General features: G+C 42.1%; 1 protein-coding gene across 8 annotated transcripts in view; it reads right to left on the reverse strand.

Annotated features, from left to right (window-relative positions):
* Window positions 1-25,340, reverse strand: part of SPATA13 (spermatogenesis associated 13) — a 160,200-nt gene that overhangs the window by 4,477 nt on the left and 130,383 nt on the right. For 7 of the 8 annotated variants that reach the window (XM_037376258.1, XM_037376254.1, XM_037376259.1 and 4 more), the window contains 8 exons: window positions 14,373-14,509; window positions 13,774-13,953; window positions 12,516-12,701; window positions 9,037-9,216; window positions 8,176-8,408; window positions 5,692-5,821; window positions 4,735-5,107; window positions 797-871 (listed from right to left, as the gene is read on the reverse strand). In XM_037376258.1, the coding sequence (XP_037232155.1) occupies window positions 797-871; window positions 4,735-5,107; window positions 5,692-5,821; window positions 8,176-8,408; window positions 9,037-9,216; window positions 12,516-12,701; window positions 13,774-13,953; window positions 14,373-14,509 (1,494 nt within the window). Of the gene's footprint in view, window positions 1-796; window positions 872-4,734; window positions 5,108-5,691; window positions 5,822-8,175; window positions 8,409-9,036; window positions 9,217-12,515; window positions 12,702-13,773; window positions 13,954-14,372; window positions 14,510-16,931; window positions 17,148-25,340 lie in introns of those variants that run through there. The other variant, XM_037376262.1, reaches the window with a different exon arrangement.

Below are 25,340 nucleotides of genomic sequence, written 5' to 3' on the forward strand. Positions count from 1 at the left end.
TTCTGAACAGAGTCTTCTGATCACAATTTCCATCCACTCCCCTGAAAATCAGGACAGGTTTTATAGGTACCTAGTGGTTGATAAAGAGAAAATGCTTTAATAATATTAATCCCAGAGAGCAGAGGACTACTTAACATCAGCTCCTCCACTCCTAAATTCAGACTTAATCTGGTCCCACTTTCTCAATTTACTCTCTCAACACACTAGAGATTTATCCAAATTTGACTCTAAGATGGAAAAGGACAAAATCACAGCCCATTTTCTGAGAAAGAAAATGAATTAAAAAGCTGTTTCCAGAGAAACACGTCTAGTCCATTCCTCCTTCTAGTCTAGGACAGAAGGAAGCCATTTTGAGTATGGTATCATAAATACAGCAACACGTCTCTTGCAAAAAGAACTTTAGTACATTTTACATAAAGCACAGAATTGCTAAAGAAGAATTGCTTGAGTAAAAGCAAAGAAAGGGATCAATAACCCTCATTTCTAATTTAATCTCTGCATGCACTTTCTTACATCCTTAAATAAAGCGCTTGCCTTACCTCTTGAGTTTCTTCTCTAATAAAGAGAATACTGGACTTGCCTGTCTGAAGGAGACTGGGGAGCTGATTTAGTAGACAGTTTAAAAAGGCATTGGAATCTGATACTAAAATCCAGGTTCATGGAAATTATTTGAACTCCATGTAAACCATGAAATTTTTTTAAGACTGAAGAACTCAACCTTAGTCAGTGTGAGCTATTTCCTAACATAAAGAACATGGGAACACACTAAGAATGTAAAGCAATTCTGAACACCTACCTTTAATTTTTCCATGCCTTGACTTACGGGCATTCTGCATGGCTTGTTTCTTCTGGTTTTCTGAGATTTCCATTCCTGTGTCAAAGTGTGAATCAAGGCACTGGTATAAAAACACTGTATCTAATACATGATCACATTAAATTAAATAAGTAAACTATATTTCAAACCATTTTTAGTAAATGTAATAGTAATATACCCAAAGGATGTTTTACTTTGTAATATAAATGTAAAGATAGTTTTTCACTGGGATAACAATAGGAACATTAACTTGCTTCTAGATTACTGGGAAAAGCTGCTTTCCAGCTCCTGCAAATGGCAATCACTGGGGAACTAACCACACAAAAAGTTCTTTTTATAAGTCCAGATAGCAAGAGATTAAAAAAAAGTGTAAATTAACACTTCTGAAAGCTACAAGCCACCAAGTAACAGATCACAAATGCAGAATCTGCTTCTTTTTTCACTCCATCTGAGCTAAGAAATTGAAGTCACTGGTATAGCAGCATTACAAATTTGGTTATCTTTCCCTCCACCCAGAGGAGACAGTATCACATAATCTGCCAGACACCGAAGCAGGCTGCGATGTGGTTGTGGGCTGCATTGCATTGGGGCTGGATCCCTCACTCCAGTTTCTCATGTACTTGTCTGCATACTTGTATGACTTATATAATACTGTAATATGTGTTCAATCCTATGCTATTTACTATCTTGTAATATAGATGCATTATCTGTGCTGAGCACAGAGAGATGTCAGACATCTGCTACGAAAGGCGGCACCAGTGACTGGTGTTGCCTGGAGCCCATGCACAGGCACTCAGTTTCCTCTCCCTGTGTACAAGGCAATTACATGTTAAGTTTGCACAAGGAGACAGGGTGCACATGCTGTCACTCGTTTCACTCATATGCACATAAAGAGCACAGAAGTTGCAACTCCAAGTCAGAATGGAGCATCTGGTTTGGTTTCGGTTTGCATCTTGCTGCACTCCTCCATACTTTTAAAATTCCCTTTACATTTTTAGCCTGAGCTTACGAAAAAGTTATTACAAATCAGCCTATTAACAGCAGCTAACCATAATTTTGGGGTAGCAGAAGCTTATTTTATTCTGCAGGGTTTTTTTCCTTTATAGAACAAGGAAAAAGATCTTAAAAAAATGAAAGCAATTTCATCAACAGACATCAGACCACTTTCTTAGGGTTACTATTAGTGGTTTGGAGAAGGATTTTCTGGCTGTGGCCTCTTCTTCCCATATATTCATAAAAGCTAAGAAAAGCTAGATATGGTTTGGAAGACAGTGATTCGCACCAAAGTGTCTTTGAAAATAGAAGTAAAATGCCATCTGCAGTTCTGAATTGGAAAAGTATGTATTTGTGCTCTGAGTGGTTAGATTAGAGGCTTTGTGTGAAGTCCAGCAAGATAGCTTACAAAATCAACAAGATAAATTTAAACCTGAGGTTGAGAATACTGGCGCCTTTCCACTGGTTTTGGCTAAAGGAAATGTTCAATTATGCCAAAAAAAATGAAATTTTAGAAAAGAAGTCTTCTGGGTAATGGAGAAAAAAACCAGGCTGCTGTGACTTGCAAGACCAGATGGACGTTAGCTATTACAACTCAACTATCTTTCCTCTGGTTCATGATAACCTGTCCCAAAACAGGTACATCAGAATAACGAGTTGCAACATTCGAAAAGCAAGTTTCCAGAAGACTGGATGTTACACGGGCAGAAAAGACTGCATGTGCCTATGTGCCGTTATCAAAAAAGCCATTTCTCATTTTACTGAATTTTCTTCACTATATTGCTCGGTGCCTGAAGAGCAGCAAACACGATGGACCATCCCTTGCAATCCCTGCACTCAGCACCATGGGAATTAGTGATCTAGCCCTAAAATAAGAGTGCTGTTATGACAAATCTCATCGTTATCACTGCCACTGCCACCACTGTTGAATTGTTACCCTTTTGAATATTGTATGTTCATTTTCATGAGGTCCCAGCAGAATAAATAATGATATTTAGGGCTATAAGTACTACATCTTTGCAGTTTCTTCATGCTTGGAGATTTCTGCAGCACTGTCACTTAGAAGGAATGGTTAACACTCCACTACCTGCCTGAGACAGGCCTGCTGCTGCCCAGGGCAAGCACTAGTGCAAGGCCTCTGAAGCGTCCTGATATACAGCATTTAGTCCTCTCAGCATGCTCTCCTGGTGCTCCATAAAGTGACCGCTGTAGGGGGAAGTGTAGATACAGATTTGAAGAGCTCAAGAATGCTCCACAGAAAGGATGGGAATGGAAACTGTTCACATTTTATCTTCTTTTGCTCAGTCCTGCTCACAGAAGTGCAGCAGCTGTGATTGATTCCATACTGTCCTTCGATATGACTGTACTACTATTCTTGTTGTATACTGGAGTGGAGGCTTCCTGTAACTTTGTTGTAAGAGGGATTGTTTGGGCACTCATCATCTGATCCTCTGCACTGCTTTATTACCTTCTAATGACCTTCACCCTGTTGCAATATCAACTTCTTTTTAGAGTTCTGTTTAGGTGAATTAGGAAAGGCAGCCATCACCCATCCCCATGAGAACAAGGTGACTGAACAAGCTCTATACAGCGCAACTCGTGAAAACCATCAGTGCTGTACCCAACAGGATCATAATGTCACACCGTGATGTTCAGCAGAGGAGAAGAGTAGGTTTTGAAAAGTTTGCAAAGTTTAGCTGTGGCTACTTCATTGTTTACTTGAAACAACTGGGGTTAATTGCAACAGTTGGTGCTATGTGTAAGAGTTTTAACTGCTTTTAGAGTATGAATTGGAAAACTTGGAAGTATTTTCTTCAGCTTATGGAATATCTACAAAACATACAGAGAAGACCTTACTTTTGTTATATTTACAGCACTATTAAACAAGAGAAAGTCACTAAGATCAAAAGGCTTACATTAGTAATCTAAGGGTTATTCCTGTCTTCCTATTCTTCTGAACATGTGTTTTAAGTGAATATGGAATATGAGATTTGGCATCTTGTTTAAATTTTAATAATTGGATTTAAATCATCCATTTCACTGCACTTCCAGTTTTAACTGGCTGTCATCCAAAGCCTAAGCCTAGAGAGTGTTATAAAAAGGAGAAGTTCCCATGCAGTCAACACACACAGATGTACCAACATTTTCATTACTTCTTTAGGAATATTAAAGAGTTTTATTTTTCTTATTGGTGTTGCCATTGTCTTTGTGTATGCTTTTCCAGTGAAATTTTGCTGGAGCTTTTGTCACTGATCATAAAGGAAGCATGAAACTATGCGAAGAAAATTTAAATAACAATCCTAAATATAGACTCACATAGATAACACTGTCCTTGGAGTGCCCATAGGCTGTGGGTCTAAAACTGATCCTAGGATTTGCTACCTTTTCCCCTGCTCACCCAAGATTAGGCTTCATTTCTCTGTAAACTGCCCAGTGATGACACTGTTGGGTCTGTAACTAATGCTACCATACCACTGCACAGGTCTCCTGGACACAGGAGGGTGCCATTATATGACATGGACAGTAAAAATCTACAATTATTGCTGCTTGGCTTTATGATAACAGATGTTTGGAGTCGATGATTCATACAAAAGTGCTAGGATTTTGGATGGATTTTTATTATTGAATGGTCTTTGTAAATCGCATCTTATCATATCTCCTATCTCATTCTGCTCTGTAATGCAACAGAATCACGAGTTATGCTGTGACACGGATGTCATAGCCAAGTGCCTTGGCCCTTTGGCCCACAATGACAGGGCAAACACCTGAATAGGCTTCACTTACACAGCTAAAGGTCATGTTGGGTTAGCAAGAGACACCAGTCCCACAAGGCAGAGTGCACATCCGCATAAAGCATAATGAAGTGTAAAAGCAAGAATAGTCCCCTTTGTTTCTACTGCCTTTTAGAGAGGAAATCTTCCACTCACCCATTTCCTTGTCTTCCTGAACTCTTCTCCTTTCATTTTCGCACGCCTCCATCCATCTCTTTTTATCCTCCTGTTTTTTTGCACAGAACAAATGAACCTCTTCTGTTGCTCTGTTTATTATCTTAAAAGCATTCTTGACATTAATGTTAAAGTCCTTGTCTCTGCCATCTTCAGTGTCCACAATTTCCATCTCATCCATGTCAATACGATCCTTATAATACAAGATGTCCCTTCTCAGTAAGTCCTTCTTACAGAACACAAGCTGATGGTCAAAAAGGAAGAAAGTCCTTTGCTGGCTTTTGCCTTGTTTTGATATTTTGGTCAGTTCTCCTGAGTGGATCAGTTCTGAGCTTCTGGCTAACACATCTGGTCCCTGAGGAAAAAAAAAATATAAATATATATATACACACATGAGTTGTAAGTAAATAATAATTTTAAGAACTTACTGTGTGTCTAACCAGTCCCATTTTATAACCAAGTCTTAAGTGCATTTGTTTTTCTTGTACTTTTATTATTAGATTTGAAAATGTCATAGAATATAGATAATCTCATACAGGCAAACTCAATGAATGTGGCTCTGCTTTACTTTATTTCTGCATAAATCAGAAAGAAACTCATTAAAGTCAGTGAAGCAGGTTCAAGCTCTGACAGAACTACAAAAAATCCCAAGGAGATTCAATAGGTCTAGCATTTTAAAAAAATCCGTTTTGTCATCTCAATCCAGTGTCACCTCAAAGACAAGCATCCATGCCAATACATGCTGTTCTTCCTGATTTATAAACAAGGTAATCAGTAACAGAATCACCGCAAATGAAGTAACTGGACTTTGAACTGAGCAATGACCAGCTGAAAAGTAGTCACCATAAACATCAGCTACACAGAAAGACATACCCTGTAGAGGACATGGAGTGCTGTAAACAGTACCTTTGCTCAGGGGAGGGACAGGCTGACACTTACCTCCCAGTCTACAATAGAGACTTGCCAACGTGCAATCTTGTCTATGCTTTCTAGTCTTCGTTTTCGCTCGTTAATCAGGCACGCTACATTCTTCATAGTCTCATATGCAGCTTTTATGTTGTTATAATCACTGTAAAATGTAGGCACGTTTCAAAGATCACTTATGCAATGAAGATGATGCAATCACAAACTGTGACACAGTGCTTGTAGTATTAGCCCACGTTACCCATTTATCCCTCTACTCTGGGTACTTAAATAAGAGAAACCTGATTCTCAGGTATCCTGAACCTCCCATAGTGGTCTGTACAATTCAGTGCTGCTATACTGCTAGGCTTTGTTCAGGAGAGAATTATTAAACTGGTGGTGGAAGGAGGCAGAGGAGGTAGATTAATGAATTGCCATACTGTCCCTACTGAAAACAATAGTAGAACTCCCACTGACCTCAGTGATACCTACATTTCACCAAAGGAATTTGTTTTTAAGCAAGATTTTAGTGGGATTTTATTGCCAAGGGCGTTCCTTTAATCATATTTAACACCCGTATTTTCTCCTTCTTGTACCCAATGGCTTGGTCAACGAACGCAAACAGAGAATGCTATGTGGGCAAAAAAAATACAAAATCCACCTCAAACAAGGTTTGAGCAAGGGACCAAGAACACAGGTGCTGAAGAGGGGAACTGAAGGAGACAATGCTGACAAAATGGCGTGTTTTCATGGAACAAGCATATGTGTGCCAAGATGGTCACCTTTCCCTGCCTGCTCCAGGTCAAATGCAAGCCATGTCCTTCTTCCATTGCTCTGCTCCCTTCCTTCTTTCCCTGAGCTCCCCACATACATTTGAATCTCCTCAACCTCCACGCAGGTTTTCATTCTCCCTTGAATAGCATCCATCACTCTTTCACCTTCCTCACATAGTCTCTGAGAAGACAGAAGGAAAGAGATATATTTCTTGCCTTAGAGTCCCATCAGAGCAGCTGCCTGCCTTTATCAGAACACCTCTTGCAGAAAAGGGAGACAGAGGTAGAAAACAGCACAAGCCAGAAATAAATCCTGCAAAGGGGTTAGCCTTGCTGTCCTTTTTATCTGCTTCTGTCTCAGTTCCTATTTTCATCAGCTGGTGCTGATGGATGCACTTCCATTCTAAACCTGTGCATTACTCTCCCTATTTAGATCTACAGAAACTCTTTTCTGCCACACTGTATACAAAAAGTAGGATTAACAATAACAGGATCTTACTAACGTCAGGGAGATGTCCCACAGGGTGACTGCATGATAACCACACTGCTACTTTTGCCCTTCCTTATCTCAGTTCCATCTTTCTCTGTTGGTGAGTATGCTACTCCACACTTGCCGCATAACCTGCAGCCTTCATGGCAGTCTGTGCACACTGGATCTTCAAATTCTTTATAAAAACAAAACAAAAAGCTACCAAAAAAAACCCAGTAGGCTGGAGCTTTACCAAGGCTCCACGTGGGTGTAGGCCTGCCTATCTGTTAGCATCTTTGCACACTGGGTGCCTGTTTGTGCTTGTAGGCATCTCTGGGATGCTGTGCCACAGAAGAGGAAACTGGTACCATAGGTGGAAGGTGGCAAGACCTTGCTGTTACTTCATCTGCAGGTTTAACAGCTTACAGAATAACCTTTCTAAAATTTGTAGGAGTGAGAGATACCCACATTAGTAATTGTTGTTGCAGGGCTTCTCAAGTAGCCACAGAACTGAATGGAGGCATTTCACACCTGAATGTCAGTATTTCACATCCCCTGTAGTCTCCAAAGGGAGTCTTCTCAAGGTTAAATAAGTGCAGACTTTGGCCAAGGAAGCATTGCCTCAGGCTGCATTTGGACTTTGAGCACAGGGGTCACAATGGAACATTTGTTTTGCAGTTGTACAAGGTAGAAAGGCAGACATTCAAAGATAAAATCTTAATTTAGTCAAAGATTTAATCAGCTCAGGGGTATACTAGAAAAGCTAATAACCTGCAACTTCAGTTCTTATTCATCCCAGCTGAAAATCTGGACTTATTGCAAAGGCAGTGTTTATTACTAGTAAGTTTCTAAAAAACAATACCTCTGAACTTGCTCAGATTATGGTTTTTATTAAGGTTCTCTTTACTTTTTCTTGCATCCAAAACAATTATTCAGCTTCTCCCTTTCTTCTGTGGACTTCCTTCTCAGTTTCTTTGACACATTGGCTTTTTTTTACTGATTTACAAATCCTTCCCTGCATCCTACTTCAGCACCTTCTTCCTTTCCTTCTCCCTCTTTCATTCACTCCTTATTCTGTCAGTCCCCTGTGCTGCATTTTCAGACACTGTTTTTGTTAATATTTGTGCTAGTTCCAAGATGCCCATTTAGTAAGGAGCTCCTGTCTACAGTGGTCAGTGGGAGTTACGTCCCTGATTTGAAAGCCTCAGTGTTGTCTCACCCAGAAAGCTTGGATAATTATGTCATCACTATTATGATTTGGATTTTTCACTCTCTCACCTGTGCTCCTGAGTGGTGTATTTGAGCAATTCTGCAAGCTGCAGAGGGTATTTGCAGATTTTCTGAACGGGCGTGAGAAGAAAACCATCAATGGCAATGTCAATCATCTGCTGAAGCAAGCGACAGGCCTCGAAAAAGTGACGGTATTTGCCCTGTTTCATTAGTTTGGAAAGTTCAATGCAGGCACTGGGATGATTGTTACAATACTCTGAATAAATAGCAAAGCCTTCTTGCTATAAAAAAAAAAAGAAAACAGTCAAATCTTTAACTAAAGTATTTGTCTGCAAAGGAGGAAAGATATTTTTGTAACATCTAATTACATTAATTAATCCATTTCCTACATTGTTTCCAGGCTGATCAGCCATGAAACTGTGCAGGAACCCACTCTGTAGATCTACTGCCTTATCAGAACACAGAAATAGAGGCCTCCATTGACTCAGAATAATCCAGCCCACTTTAAGAAGTACTTTTCTTTGGGGAAGACAGCTATAGGCTTAGCAAGTGTGTATCATGAGCTCACAGCCTCCTTCCCCACCACCTACTTTCCTTAATTTCTTCAGGAAGTTTTCGCACGCCCAAGATGAGACCACTACCGATAGTCCAGCTCATTTGTGATCATTACAGTTTTGAAAGGGAAACTTAAAATTGTGTAGTGTTACATGCTTGCTAAAGATAAGAAGAAATCTAAAACATTTAAATAATTTTTTAATTGTAAATTATTTTACATTCTAAAATGCTATCTATACCTAGTTTAGTATTTGATAAGCAGTTGTTATTAAAATCCCCTCCTAACATGGTAACTTAGCATTTTCTTATCATATGTTGTTAATTTCATAAACAAAATTGACTTTTGCAACATACATGTTGAAGAAAACATGACCCTATTTCACTTAGATGAGGTTCCTCTTTGTTGTACTGTTTCTCGAGATCCTTCAGAAACTTCCTTTGGAACTTGTAAATATCTTCAATATTTCCAAAAATGGTGCTTAACTGAGCTGCGGTGAACATTCCTGTATGTTTGCGACACTGCCGAATATAACCCTGGAAATGAAATCAAAAAAACTCTTCAGCGTGAAGATGTGAGAACAGGTTCTACTCTGAAACAAGCCCATCTGAGCTGGCAAATCCCCCGTGATTTACAGGCCAGTAGTTTCCCAGCCACATACACACACACACGCGATTTCAAATTTGCATCTGAAACGTTTACATACTGATTCTTGCACTCCAACATCTGCCTCACAGTAACATAAATGAATGGGGGAATCAGAAACCTGCTGAGTCTAGAAAGCCCATTCGCATCTCCTTGCTACAACTACCCGCCAAGCTGGAGGCGAGCCCGGTGTAAGGCCCCACGCACGCTACTACTTTAGGTGCCTCACTTTTTCATAGCAATTACTCTGCGCCATAACAGTTCTTCTCTATGCGGATAAGAACAAACCCTAAAACAATTAAAGACAATTTCTACCAGGGCTGAAGTACTGGTTCCTTAACTGGTGGGTAAGCAGGGCACAGTCTAAGCCAGAGAAGCAAAATAAAGAACATGTAATGCACTCAGAACGCTGCTGTTTGGTAAAATCCTTACGGTATTGGAAGGAGGTAATAGTACTGGCCAGACTGCACATAAAAATACACTCTCTTTTCCAGGTTTTTTCTCTTTACTTCTAAGAATGTCACAGGGGTTCAGTTTGCTTTATTCATACCCAAGGAGATACACAACCGAGTCCTCCAGTTTAAAAACGCCCTCGGAGCAAATCCTGCTCTGCCATCATTAATCGACATTAGCTCGCTTTGGCATTTGCCTAGCTAAGAAGCAGAGGTACAATCAGGGGCCCTTTAGGGCTAAAACACGCAGCACCAGCTGCCACGCACAGCCAGCACATCCTCAGGTACCTGCTCAACACAGCTGAGCATGGTGCTGAGGACACAGTGCAGGGGCTGAGCATCCAGGAATAGCTGCTGTGCTCCTGCTCTCGTATCAGTTACGGTGCCGGGGTACAGATGAGTGCAAAGGTTAACTGGTACGACAGGGGTTATCTGCCAGGCCCCTCCGCTTGACTGCTTTCAGTCAGGTTTCCCCCAAATTGCTCTGGGAGCAAACAGCTGTAAAAAAGCCTTGCAATTGCTCCAGTGAGGTTTACCAGGAAGCAACCCTGAATACTGCTGGCACCGTTATGAATATTCCTGTCTCCTCCACAGCCATCTGCTCTGACAGCTGTGCAGTGGCTATGCTGCAAGCCAGCTACCACCTTTACTACTGTTAGGAGGGTAACTCCACAAAGGAAAATTAATTCCTGTGCGGCTCTTGTAATGCGGACTGCAGACACTTCTTGAATGTAAAATGTTTTTCTGGGTACATGTCCTGGTTTTGGCTGGGATGGAGTTAAATTTCTTCTTAGTAGCTGGTGCAGTGCTGTGTTTTGGATTTGATGTGAGAACAACCTTGATAACACACTGATGGTTTTAGTTGTTGCCTGGTAATGTTTATACTAAATCAAGGGCTTTTTAGTTTCTCAGGCCTTGCCAGAAAAAAGGCTGGAGGGGCACAAGAAATTGGGAGGCGATACAGCCAGGACAGGTGACCTGCACTATCCAAAGGTGTATTCCATACCCTGGGATGTCATGCTCAGTATATAAACTGGGGGGGGGAAGAAGCCAGGGCCTGCAGATTACTACTCAGGGGACGGCTGAGCAGCAGTCAGCAGGTGGTGAGCAGTTGTATTGTGCATCACTTGTTTTCTTTTCCCCATTCCCTGTGGATTTCATTACTCTCCCCTTCTCTTTCCTTTCCATTATAACTGTCGTTGTTGTTATTTTTACTATTGGCTTTATTTCACTTAGTAAATTGTTCTTATCTCAACCCTTGAGTTTTACATTCCTTTCCAGTTCTCCTCCCCATCCCTTGGAGGGGCAGGGAGTGAGCCAGCAGCTGTGTGGGATTAAACCACAGCAGTATACTCCAGCTTCATGATCCTGAGGGCAGCAGCCCCAGTGATTCATTCTAGTGCAGAGCCTGCAAATTTGGATTACTATCTGCATTAATTTTTCTGGCTTAGTCTTACTTGAGTATGTTTTCAGCCTCATGTCCTGTTTGCATCACCCTACAGCTTCACTCTGAGGAAAGCAGAGTATCTCTACCCCACATGTTGAACATGGAGCATCACTTCTCTACTTGGAAAATGTGTGTTTACTCTCTTGTACTAAACTCAGAGGCATGTCAGATTTTTAAAAAAGAGGTATAGAATTTATGTATAAAAGAAAATTAATTATTCATATCAGTCTAAGAATTAATAGGTCAGTAAAATATGAAAGTCCTAGAACTATGCTAACCACAGCAGCAACACAGCTGTATACACAGATTCCTCCCTCATCTTTTAGACACAGTCAAGCTTACTAGCTTAAGTAAATAGTGAATCTAAAGCACAAAACTTACACAAGTTTGAAAATTAGCTAATTAGCAACCAGTTTTTGTCTTTTTGTTTTCCCTTTTTTCTTTCTTCAAAATGCATTAAAAAGGCCTGATCTAAAAAAAAAAAAAAGGAAAACGCTGCTGTCTTGCCTACTTTGTTGTCCATGAAAGAATCTAACGACAAATGGTGAACTAAAGGATGACAACACAGCAAATACAGAGAAAGAGAGAGCTAGCAAACTAAGGGTACAAAGGTAGGTTCCTTAGCACCCTTTCAGATGCTAACCACAAACACAAGTCAAATACAGGCCAAATGCATCACAGTCCGCATTAGAAGAGGCAAACTTTAGTGAAAAATATAAAGAAGCTTCTTGTCCAGGCGTAGGTATCCAACAAAATTTGAACAAAAAGCAGAACACCCCCCACAATTTGTAGTTCAAACAAGCAAGGTAGTTCTAAATACGTTTAAAGACTTCTTCATAGCATCTATGCACCCAGCAAAAATCCCTTTGCTGGTGTAAACAAAGCAAAAAAAATCTTACCCAGCAAACATCCTTTCTGCACTTTCTTACTTTCAAAAAGTTTGTCCCTAAACTGTAACTGATGTTATTAAAGTTACTAAAAGGTTTCTACCTAAACCAAGTGCTAAAAAGTTCTAAATAAACTGGAATTCCTTCTCTCATTATTATGGAAATATTGGGCAGATAACCAAAGCACTTTTTCCATGTCTAAAATGGGATTATTTTATTTTTTTTTTCAAAAAAAAGGAAGTGGTGCCTTAGGCCAGTCAGCAGAGAGGAAAGCCATAAGAAGACACAAGAAGTCAGAAGTGCAATTGGGAATATTTTGATGAGAAGCCACTCTGGTTCTCAGCTTATGTGGGATGTTTTGTTCACACTAGGTCAGTATAACGTCCTCAGATTAAAGCATGTACCTCACAGATGTCCTTGAGATGCTTGATATAGACTCGTTCTGTGTTCATAATTTCCTGTATAACGTTGGTTCTCATCTGATCCTTGTTTTCAGCTATTTTCTGACGATGCTTGCTAATATCTGCATCTTGTTCTTCATCCTGGATACTACTACAATTTTCTGGCACTTCTTCCTGATTAACTCGCAGCTGCAGCCAGAACAAACAAAGCAAACTTGAGTAAAGCAGCAAACTTTTACAAAAGTAAAACATGTGATAAATCTGTTACAAACTTCTTACAATTAAGAGAGGACCTGCCACAGAACTGTTCCCATTCTTACCTTATACAGAGGGTTCCACAACAGCATTTATCTCACTGTACCCACTGTTTATTCAAAGAGTGTTGAAATTTCTGTCTGGTTAAATACATGGCTTTCTACTCACAGTATCTAAGAGATACCCTGTTGTGCTGTCTGTGTATTTTTCAGACTTAACCTTATTTCTGACCCTTACTAATAGTTCATGCATTATTTTGGCCAAGCCAGCATATGGATAAAAATTACAAAAGTAAACAACTCAAACACTTCTAAGTAGTTTACCTTTGCCACAGTTCCCCATCTGTACGATGTGGATAACAGCACCTCCTTTTTCATCTTTTGTCTGACTGCCTGTGTTGGCTGGACATCTAAGAAGGGCAAAGGCAGGAACCATCTCTTGCACTTTGTGTAGTACTTCAGATAGTGTGGCCCAAGCTTTCTTACAGGCTCTCAAAAAGTACTTTAACTTCTCCAAACATAGTTCAATTTTATACCATTCTAGAGTTATATTGTCATTAATCTGGCTGACTTCTGACTGGGGAATTCAGACACTGAACCAGATTCCTACACCATGTTGTGATAATAAATTAAGCCCTATTTTACCAAGAAATCGCTGCAGCACAGCTTTCCCCACTCCCTCATGAAAACTGCTGTGTCCTCTCCATATACACTGACTGCTCCTGGTTGAGCAGTCTGCTGCCCTCATTTCCACTGAGAAATTCCTTTGGTTACAAAAGGACCACAGAAAGGAAGAAGCCAGAGTAAAAGGTGTCAGAGGAGCTAAGGGATCCTGGGGTGTGATTCTCCATTGCTTCTTTCTTTGTGAAGTCATTAGGAGTTACACTACTGATGTTCAGGTGCAAAGATGCTGAGGATCAGGTCCTTCACTTAAACATTTGTGACAATTGTTGTACCCTGCTAGGAATCTTGCATGACAATGGTGCAAAAGCAAGAGCGTTACTCACCCTGACAAAGCTAGCTGGAAACCAGGCTTCCTTGTCCTCATTTCTTCCCCACCACCAGTCTTTGTTGGAAGCTTCTAGAACTCTAATGACATCTCCAGCTTTGAAGCCCAGCTCTTGATCATCCATAGTCACATGGTCCCAGAGAGCTTCTGCATAGACAATGCTGCCATCGCTTATCAGCTGAGATGGGAAGAGAATGAGGTTGTGAAGGGCAAAAGATACAACAACGAACTGTTTGTAAATTACTAAAAGATCAAAACACCTCACTGGAGTGCCTATGATTACTCCTATTACAGGATAAAACTAAAATTCTGAGTTTTCAGAAGTCTATGCATATATTTATTAGTGAAAACAATTAGAGTCCTACTCCAGAGCAGTTACACAGGCTAACAAGTTACACTCCCAGTGAAGTTAGTCACTGTGCTCTTCCCTTGGCATCTGCTCATGGGCTGTGCCAGAGACAGGACACCAGGGCTGCTGGAGTCTTCGCTCCGCTGGCTGCTGCCATTGCACTTTTTATTAATGTGAAACCTGAGACCTGTGGAAAACACCACCACCACCCCGCCATCCTTATGACAATGCAAAGCCCAGGACGTTACCTCATTAATTGCTAGCTGTTCCCCTCCGGGCTGCAGGTACCTGGGAGCGGCTTGGCAGAGCTCCTCGTAACTGTAATCTTCCTCACTGCCATTGTCATCCACTAAAGCTGAAGATTCAGTCCCACCATCTGCAGCAACTAAAACAAAGGTGCAACAGCTGTTTGCTTCATCACTTTTATGACTCAAAAAAAAATAATACAATGCAAGAGGAATCACTGAGAAGTTGCCTTTGTTGTCACAAATATAACAATAGAAGCATAAGTGAAGGGCAGCAAAGCTCTCAGGAAAACCACTCTTCCGCCAGTAAATTTTCTCTTCTTCGGAATTTTCTCATTTAGCAGCTGATGAAACTGAGAAATCCTCCTTTTTGAGGCCAAAAAGCAGAACTACAACCATTATTTATTTAGTTAGTTTTCAGCCAGGGGAAATCTCAAAAGACCTGAATCAGAAGGGAAGTCCTCAATGCCATTTCCCACGTGGCAGATGAGAGAGCTCCGGCGGGCCCAGGCTGGGTGCCGTCACACCGTCACATCCTCTACAGGGATGTAACCTCTCCCGCAGCCCCTGCCCTGAGCCAGCTGCTGCCACCTCTCCCACGTGCCAGGGCAGACTCTGCCAGCACCGAGACAGCTATGGGCAGGCTCGAGGGGACAGGGAGCCTGGACTAAGCACAGTGTGACTGCCTGAGAAAAAACTTATTCCCATTGCCTTAAATCACAAAAAGTTCTTGGTTTGACAATTGGACATTTTCTGACCAAAGAAGCAGCTGTGCAAAGAAATAGAGGCCAGCACTAAGATGGGCTTCATCTTATTACACAGCCACATAAACCAAGGGAAACATCGAGTAAGTGACTGTCACTATACACATGCAAATAAACAGTTTCTGTATAAAACTGTAAAACCCGTTTGGGGTACATCACTGAGGGGTAGGTAGATCCTTTTGGTGAGCATCTCTGTACTGGCAGATGAAGGGGACTGGGGACTTGATCTCAGGACCAAGTAATACTGACTGACTTGTGTCCACACTGCTCAGTGCCAGTACATGCCAGTGCCAGCACTTTCAGAGTAGGTTTGTCTTTGAAAAGCCAGCTGTAATGTTCAGACAGATCAGGGGATGAGCTAGTAATCAAGAAGCGTTCATGATCAGTGGCCCAGTGCTTGGATGCACTCTCTGGTCCTTGTTAAGTTATCCCTAGAGACTTAGTCCTATGGCAGTCCCAAGCTGTGAATAACTAGAGAGTCTGAAAATCATACAGTGCTCAAAAATCAAATAATAAAAAATTAAAAAAAGTAAACAAAAATAATTAAAAAAAATTAGAATGGGCTGCTAGCACTGAACTCCTTTTCTAACAGTTAGTGTGTCCCAGAGAAGTTGCCACACAGACTGCTGAGCATCTCTCTCACTGCCCAGTGCCAGGGAAGGGGCCTTTAAGCAGAGTTACTGAACCTGCCACCTCCACCTAGCAGGCAAGGCTGAGCAGCAGGGCCCTGACCCTGCCTCTCCTCTGCCCTGCTTCAAGCCTGGGTACCGCCTGACTGCTGAGCTCTGAGCTCCGGATGGCTGAGAGTCACCAAGGGATGACTCCTGGCTTTACTCCACACACCTACTCAACTAATTGGCACGCTGTTGCCTAGCCGCTATTCACCTTATCAGGAAAACGCTTCAACCCCCTCCTTATGGGTGCTCATACCATCACTAGCACCTTTGGTCATCTGGGTATTAATTTGCAAGAGAGATCAAAGCTGATTACTACACAGATCCACTAAAAAAACTTGGAAGATCTTTCTTTCCTTTAAAAGTGGAAAAATATGGCATGGTCTTGATGTAACAGAGCATGTTCTGTTCTGTTCTACTCCCCAGTATTTTAACTATATACTCATATTAATGGTGCCTAAGCAGGGAGGATGCAGAATCCCTATTTTAAAAAACCAAGATTTTTTTTCCTACAGACTCATAAATCCGAGCACTCTTCAAATACATTTTGTGAAACTTCTTGAAACTGCTTTATTAAAAAAAAAAAATTCATTACATCAATTTTTAGTTTATAAAGCAACACCCAAAAAATTTAGTCCGAGTGATCCTTTATATACATGTCTACTGTACTATCAGTACTGCCTGTTGGTTTATTCTAGTAACAACAGCACTTCAAAACAACTTAATTCATTTGGCCCCAGATGAAAAATGACTGCAGTTTTGGGACTGGTAACTGTTCATTATTCTGCACCACATCAACAAGCTTACATTGTCTTCATAGTTAGACTCAGGCGAGAAACAGTCACTTGGATTCTGCATCTATTCCTCTATTGTTTACAGGCAGAAATAGCAGAGGTAGGAGCAGACTTTCCTGATCGCACCAACGGGATGCAAAAACTTAAAAGACAGCCTGGAACTGATTCTGATCTCCCAGCAGCTCTGTCACCAGCTCCCATGGATGACATGGTATAAGCATGATCAGAATCAGGCCCCCTGACTGCCACAGTTTATCAGTTCAATCTAAAAACACTGTAAGGGCAGGGGTTGGGGAGGAGAGAGAGAGAGCATGTTCTACTCACACGTACCCATCTGAAGGCTCTCCAGACTCCAAAATCGTGCCATTCCTCCTCTGGCTACCATGCTGCTGTCAGACTTGACCACGGGGCAAAGGTCTGACCTCTAACAGGTGATGCTCGGTCCTACAGGGCTGGTGGAGGATCACAAAGGGCTCCGAGGCACCCACAGCACAGAGCAGCAGCCCTGGCTGCCTCCAGCTCCCGGCTGTGTCTCGGAGGCCGAGCGCGGCTGGGAACTGCCAGCGGCGAGCTCAGCCTGGCCGCTGCGCTGCCGGCTCTCTGACATCATGGGGTGCCCTTAGGGAGGAACTTCCAGAAAAGAAACAAAAACCTGGCTGCCTGGCCCCGGCCATGCTGTGCCTGCAGCCGCCTGCGCCACCCAGACCACTCCCAAAGTGCCTGAACACTGCAAGCCAAGGAGTACATTTGTTTTTTATTAAAGCGGCTTAATGCGATTTCGATCTATATTCAAATGACTGCGATTCAAAGGGAAAGACTACTTGGAAGGGAGCTGGGAGTTCCTTGTATTACAACACTGTTTGGAGTATCGGTCTACCTTTGTTATATTACACAGGCTAAAATTCCAGTAGAAGTAAACAATGACGGTATTTTTTGCATGGCTGTTAAAACTTCTCTTGCTTTGCAGGCAAATGCTGTATCATTATTTAGGGCACAAGCAGCTGAAGTGTTAAGGCTGCAGCAGACCGCTCCCAGGATAAAACGGGAGGGCAGAGGCATTTTTTCACTGAAACTACGAAGAGAAAATAGGGAAGGTACCCAAACGGTCCAGCTTTCACTGGAACTGACCCAGACAGAGCACAGCTTCATTCACTCCCTATGGGCCAGCATTTATCACCCTTACATCTGCATCTTCTGCAGTGAAGCTGGATCAGTTCCTGCGCTGGAAGCAAAGGCATGAGCTGCCCCCATCAGCGCAGCGCAAAGCCTTCCGCAACCTGCACTTGTACACAGCACTACATTTATAGTTTGGAAAGCTCCATAATCTTTACGGCTCATTCTTTACCTGCAAACTGCGTCGCTCAGCTGAGCCCGTCCTGTAACTGGGGGCTGCCTCCTCCAGGGATGTATTCACAAAACCCTGGAGGCATTTCTGCACACAGTGACCTCTCAACACCCACTGAAATCACATGGTTTCCCCTAGTGCTGCCTCAGACGGAGAAGGGAAAGGCCAAACATCGCCCAACAATATTAATGCCATCTTCCTACAAAAATCCAGACTGTGCTGCATTGCTCAGGAGACCAACAGGAATTCTCTTCCGAAACCCCCAAACTTTTCTATTATTTCTTGCTGCAAGGACACTTGGATAGCATAGAAAAAACAAGCCACTGCATATTATATGATGTTTATACACAGCCCCATACATTTTTGTCACACAATTCATTAAAAAAAAACCAGCCCTGCAAACAGAAGTGCCACTGAAGTGCTGATGATCCTGGGACCTGCAAATGAAGGCTTCATGCTTTTAATTAGCCAGAGCACAACCTCTCTGCCACGTCAAACCCCTACCCGCAGTGGAAATGCTAAAGGAAAATGAAATCAAACCCTACACAGCTCTTCTAGAAGACACAATAAAAACCATCACTGAAAAACAGTCATTTGGTTTGATTTTTGCAGAACTGAACGGACAGTGTGCTTTTGCCTGATGACTAACCCAGTGCCGCTGTGGGGTGCTGCCAGTGACAGGGCACAGATCTGGTCTCCCTCTTCGGCGTGGGCACATCTAGCAACTGTGCAGCCACAAACCGAACCACCACAAAAGCACTCGTTTGGGGTGAGCTGGTGGCATGCTCATTTCCTCGCAGGATCACCCAGGGACAGGAGGAGGCGCAGGCTGTCCTCTGCAGTGGCAGTCCACAGTGACCCTGTGCAAATGCATGCCCAGCTGGCTTACCCACTCCATAGGGCACTCTGAAAAGGCTGTGGGTAGCACATACTAAAATACTAAACCTAAAAGCTAGTTTATCTGACTCAAGAAAATCTAATTCTAGATACCCTTCTGGCATCACAGGACCCTCCTCCCTGGAGCAGACCAAAGGTCCCCCCCACCCACTGCTCTGACAGCAGCCAGTAGCAGATGCCCAAGGAAGAACATAAAAATAGATGAGGCATGTAATGGCATTTTTCTGCTGTATTTTCCTAAATTCCAGCTATCTGCAGATCAGAGTCAGATCCCTCCTGGGGCAGAAGAGATATCTTTGTGTTTAATGAACTGAATTTTTCAAACCACTTTCTGAATTTCTGTAAACTTTGGGGATGTGAAATACCATGCATAGCAATTAGTTTCATAGTTTAATTTTATAGTGTGAAAACTATCTTCTATTTTGAACTTGCTATCCAATTACTTAATTTGGTGTCCTTTAATTCTTACATTATCGGAAACAAAAACTATTATCTGTTCATTTTTCCTATGCTAATCAGTCTGTTATATCCCTATTGTCCTTTCTTCCAAGTTGCAGAGCCCTAGCCACATTAATCATTCCTCACACAGAGACACAGAGTAGATTTTCTTGTCCTTTTGCCTTTCTCTGTATGGTCCCCTGTAAAAAAATGCCTTTTGAGGTGGAAAAGAACAGGGAGATGGCCCCCACATACTACAGCAATGGCACAATTGAGCTTTCTGTTTTGTCCTCTGTTCCCTTCCTACAAATTCCTGCCCTTTTATTTACTGTTTTGACTGTTACTATGCAATGAACTGACACTTTAATCTGTTAGGGTTGCAAGATCTCTTCCTGAATTGCAATATCCAGCTCAAAGTCCATTCTTCTGCAAGCATGGCAGGCTTGTGTTCCTCCATGTGCACCACCTTGCCTTTATCAACACCAAATTCACCCACCGCCAGCACAGAGCATTGTGTCTTGGCACTGTCAAGTCCTTCTGCAACGATGTTCAAGCAGTTTGTGCTTTCACTACCATGAATAATTTAGCACACAAACAAGAATTAAAATTTCATTCTATTCCTCCCTTTCCACATTATTTGTGAAGACACAGAACATCTGATTCTGCTCATGAGCTTTCTCCTTCAGTAAACTGACAGCTTTCCTGCTCTCTTGCCTAGCACTTGTTAAAGTAGGGGAGGATCTTCCGTCTTATCCCAGGCCTCTATTAAGGGACATTTTTAAGAGATCTTGTCAAAGGCCTTTTAGAGATGCAAGTAGCCTATACCTATTGAATCGCCTTGGTCACACCTTCAGTGATTTTTCTTAGAAAACTTAATCCATTTGTGGGGCACAGCTTTCCTCTACATAGGGCACACGCACTCTTCATCAAAAAGGTCTGCCAGTCTGTTGATGATACTCTCTGTTACAGCTTCTAAGTCCTAAGTACATTCTTTATATATTCCAGATACTGTTACAGAATCATAGTGGGCTGGTGTGACCCACGGGCAGGGCCCGGCACTGAGCCTGGTTGAACCTCACACCACTGGCCTCGGCCCATCGGCCCAGCCTGCCCAGACCCCTCTGCAGAGCCTCCTGCCCTCCAGCAGACCAACACTCCCACCCAGCTTGGCGTGGTCTGCAAACTCACTGAGGGTGCACTCGATCCCCTTGCCCAGGTCGTCAGTAAAAGATACTAAACAGGACTGGCCCCAATCCTGAGCCCTGGGGAACACCACTTGTGACCGGCCACCAGCTGGATGTAACTCCATTCACCACCACTCTTCGGGCTCGGCCAGCCACCTTTACACCCATCCAAGCCATGAGCAGTCAGTTCTCCAGGAGAATGCTGTGGAGACAGTGTCAAAGGCTTTGCGAAGGTTGAGGTAGACAACATCTACAGCCTTTCCCTCACCCGCTAGGCAGGCCATTTTGTCACAGGAGGTCAGGTTCATCAAGCAGGACCTGCCATTCATAACCCCATGCTGGCTGGGCCTGATCCCCTGGTTGTCCTGCATGTGCCGTGTGACGGCGCTCAGGATGATCATCAGACTCACTGGCCTGTTTGCTGGATCCCTACTGATACTTCTTTCTAATGGTCATCTCATCGCTGCCTTCTTCCTTGTACTGAGACAGTTTTTGAGGAATGAATTCCATGCCAAGGCAGTAGCTCAGCAATTTCATTCTTAAATCCCTTTAGAAGTCTTGGTTTTTGTGATTTGTTACTACTCATTTAGGTCCTCTAAAACTTTTACTGACATTTTGAGACAAATCTTTATCTAATTTAAGCTCAGGTTTTATTTCTCAGGCACAAGGCCTACAAAACTATCTGGTAGTCTACCAGGTTCTCATATTTTTTAAAAAGGTCATAGATTTTGTATCTTTAGCAAACTGTTTCTATGTCCCTGTAGATTTACATCACAATTGCTACAGTTTTGGGGCTTTTTTCTATTTGGATACAATTCAATAATCTGAAGGATGCCCTTTCCCCCTTTTGATAGATTCTTTTCCCCTGTGTTTAATGACAGAACCCTTTCCTGGCATTTCCAAATTCTGTTTTGACAGGTGACATGAATTTGCTCTAAGCATCTAATATGCTGTCCTTGAACACTCTCCGTGCTGCCTGCAAGCATTCAAAACCTTTTTCTGCTCCTTTAAATTATTTTGTTACAAAAGTGACTTCTGACTTTTATTTACTTTCCCTCTTTTAAATTAAAACACATAATGTATTGCATTTTTTAACTCTTCTCATCCCTGCAAGGATATTGGCTCAGACTGCATTATGGACACACAGGGTAAGATTCATTGTTTGTCTTATTTGGTCAATGAACAGCACCCTAAATTATCTGTTTCTTCCAGTCAAGATCACCTAGCCTAGTTTAGAAGTCTATAGTGTCAGATGAGACACATCCAACCCTTACAGAGTAGCTCTTACGTGTAATCCTGCACACACCTAAGGAACGTTCAAGAATTGTGTGCCTTCCTGTAGGCCTCCTCAGTAGCTTCGCTTTTAGCTTCTACCTGACAGCTTCAGTTTTGCCTCCAGTGCTCGCCTCCTGTCCATCAGATCCTCCCTAGCACCCATCTGCCCCACAGCTGTCATGTCACCTCCAGAGCCCCTAGGACTGCCGAGGTGCTTCACCTGATGCATCAGCTGCTCCCAGTACACTGCTGGGTCCTGTCTGCATCAAGCCCAGCTATCTATTTGACTAAATCCCATTATTCACCAGCATAGTTTTTATCTTTTCCAATCAGTTACAAGTCACATCCTTCAGAGTACCACATAGCCATTACCCTCTGGCCCAGAGGCTTTTCTGTCCCCAGCAATACCGGGACTGTGGTAGTGGATTTCATCACGCCCCTTCAGGTCCTGTCCACGAGTCTTTCTGGCCCCCTGAGCTTTTCAGGCACTTTAGTCACAGAACACAACTGCCATGGAGCTGCCTGCAACATCAGATATATTCCACCCACCTCCCGGTAATCACAGATAGGGCACTCAGTGCAGTAACCTGGGAATTTGCATTTCCTGCATATTGTCCTACTCACATCCTCACTCTTTTGGGGTGGGGGAGCAAGGACAGGGGAGCAAGGAGATGGTAGCAAGCAGGGAACTGTTTTCTCTGGAGAAGTGATTAACACCTTCTGTTTGTTCACTACTATGGTCAATAACCTACTTGGGGGGGAGTTTGTTTATTAGGTCAGTGACAGGGATGGAGAACCTGAAGACCTCACCCCAACAGCCAGGTTTTTTGCACCTCAGTTCCTGAGCTGTACTCCATACACACTGAAACCTACTAGGTTAAACAACCTTGATGAACTGGGAAAAGCTTGATGGTAGTTTAACGTTGCAGACAAACATCCAGGACAGGATCCTTCTTGATTAAAGACAATTTGTTAATCCATATGCTGGAATCCACATTTGAGTGAACCATCTAAATCAGCAGGTATTGGTCACGATTAAAACAGCTGAGAGTGCAATCCACCTCATCCACAGGCAGTTCCTACCTCATTGACTGCAATGGCTAGGACCTCAGATTAGCTGTTTAATTGTACATACTTGGCGCCATTTTAAGTATTTTGGGTAACCTGCTGGCCTCCAGCTGCAACTGAAGAAAGGAACAGGTCTCTGTCATACCTGCCAGATGCTCAGATACCCCACAAGCACTGGATCCTGGGGAGGGCAACTGAATCAAGCCCTAGTCTTCCTCTGCCTGTAATGGGTGTTCTAACGTTTAACTCTTATGTAGGTACCTACATCTAAACTTAAACTTGAGCTGAATCCCACCCCACCTACTCAGACCTGATCCTATCTAAAGGAGTTCACCATATTCAAGCCCCACACCACAATATGCAAAAAAGATAGGTTAGTTGTTAACATACTTATAAAAATGGCTCTACTGTGATAAATAGGTAACCTCTTTCATATAATTTAAAACTTGTAACCCCTTACGCACAAGGGTAGCTATTTAAGTCTCAAGGGAAGTCCCCCTTATGTCTTGGCTGGTTGTTATTCTGTCTCCTACAGTATGCTGACTTACTGTCTTCTAACAGCCATTTTTCTAAAAATTTACAGCTCCAATTCTATCTCCCATTGTTATAAAAGTAGACACGCAACGTATTAGGCTTTAGCAAGTAACTAAAATAAGATACCACTGGTTTTCAGTGCCTGGGTTTAGAATTTCTTTCTGTAATAAAGGGCTTTTGTGCTATCAAATTTCACTGTACATGAGCAAACAAAAAACTCTCACATGTTCAAAGACAAGGAAATGCTTTGTGACTTTAAGAGAAAAAGGAAAGACATCAGAATGCGTGACACCGGTCACTTTATTATTTTCTGCTGGAGCTACTTAATAGATCTTTGCAACTACTCTCAAACTAAGTCTGTGATATTCCCCACTCATCTTCAGGGCTTTGATTTCAGAAGCTTTCCCTGCTCAACTTCTATGCTTATTGTAATGAGTCATAAGAGTCACATCTAGCATAATCAATATTGCTTTGGTTTCCTTCTCTTGAAGACTGGCAGAAATCTTGCTTTGTATATTTGTCATCCTGATGCTTATGTTTAGGAGACCAGTTATCCAAAAGCTAGATACCTGGAAAGACACAAGTCTCAGGCAGTCGTCCAGGTAACTGTAGGTTAACTGTCGTTTCCAAACATGAAATGCAAAGGATAACTAAAAATAGAAAAAGAATTCCTACTCTGTAATACTTAAAGCGTCTTTTCTTTTCAAAACTAGCTCATGGCAAACCTGTTATTCTGTGAGTAGGCCTTCCAGAATCAGGGACGAGGATACCACGTAATCTCAGCAAGGGTCCTGGCAGTAGATGTCTAATTTACCTCGATGTCTAATCTGGATCATTAAGTATACTGACATACATAGAGCAAGGAAACATTCCAGACATGGGTTTTAAAGTAGTTCCCAATATTTTACTAAAATATAAATTTAAAAGAAAATACTAATACTGTATAATATATAATGTAGCTCATTGCTATAGTTACAAATTCTCAAGCCTGTTCCTTGGACAGCACCTTCTGAAGAGAATTGTCATGCTCTATTGAAGACTAGAAAATGCAGTTTTAACATGTTCTTATACAAATGAATTTGTAGTTGAGGGATTTTTTTGAGCAGAATTTGGACATCATTGCAGCTAAAACTTAGTTTAACCATAAAAACCAAGTACTGACTAGTAGACTTATGTGTAATTTTAATAAAGAAACATTGAAAATGCTATGTGTTAAATTTTGTACTCCAGTCATGGCAAGCCCTGATCTAGGCACCTTTACTTATTCTCTCCACAGAGAGGCAGAGTGAAGGTTCCCAGCGGTGTTTTGTTCACTATTAACAGTGAAGGACGTTAAGTGAAAATTTGCTTTTATTTCCAACCCCTGGCAGCAAAACATGAATAATTGTTCAGACTATCAGCTGTCTGAAAGAACACAAATAGTATTAAACCCAGGTTCTTCTGGTCCCACCTGTCAAGAAACGTTCCACTAATACTAGATATGACTTTCTATTAACTCAAGACAGCATTGCATGCTAATAGTAAACAATTACAGCAAAAATACATGGGGCACATCGGAGAGTCTGATAAAGGGCAAGGCTTCCAAAAACACAGTCTTTTCCAAGAACCTGTCCATCATGTACTAGAACCCTTGGTTGGGCTACACTCAACACTGAGTAAGCAACTGCAACTGCACACAGTTCTCTGAAACAAGCTGCTTAATTATTTAAGGTTTGCCTATCTAGGTAGTTAAGCTGAATGCATAGCAAACATGCAAAAATACGCGTGTGGTGTGGCCATGGTCCAGGTATGAACTCAAGTACATTAGACCTTACTTCCTTCATATTCTGTTATCATCTTCAGGCAGCTATGTGAATAGAGACCGGAAAATACAGGAGTGTAAGTGGTACAGAAGAATAAACCACAACAATGTCAAACAGTAGATGCGAAAAGCAAGTTTCACACAAACATAAAAGCTACTAATGAGAAACTCACAAAACAAAGCAACTTAGCTGGAAA

The sequence above is a fragment of the Falco rusticolus genome, chromosome 2, assembly GCF_015220075.1.
Source record: "Falco rusticolus isolate bFalRus1 chromosome 2, bFalRus1.pri, whole genome shotgun sequence".
Taxonomy (NCBI): Eukaryota; Metazoa; Chordata; class Aves; order Falconiformes; family Falconidae; genus Falco; species Falco rusticolus.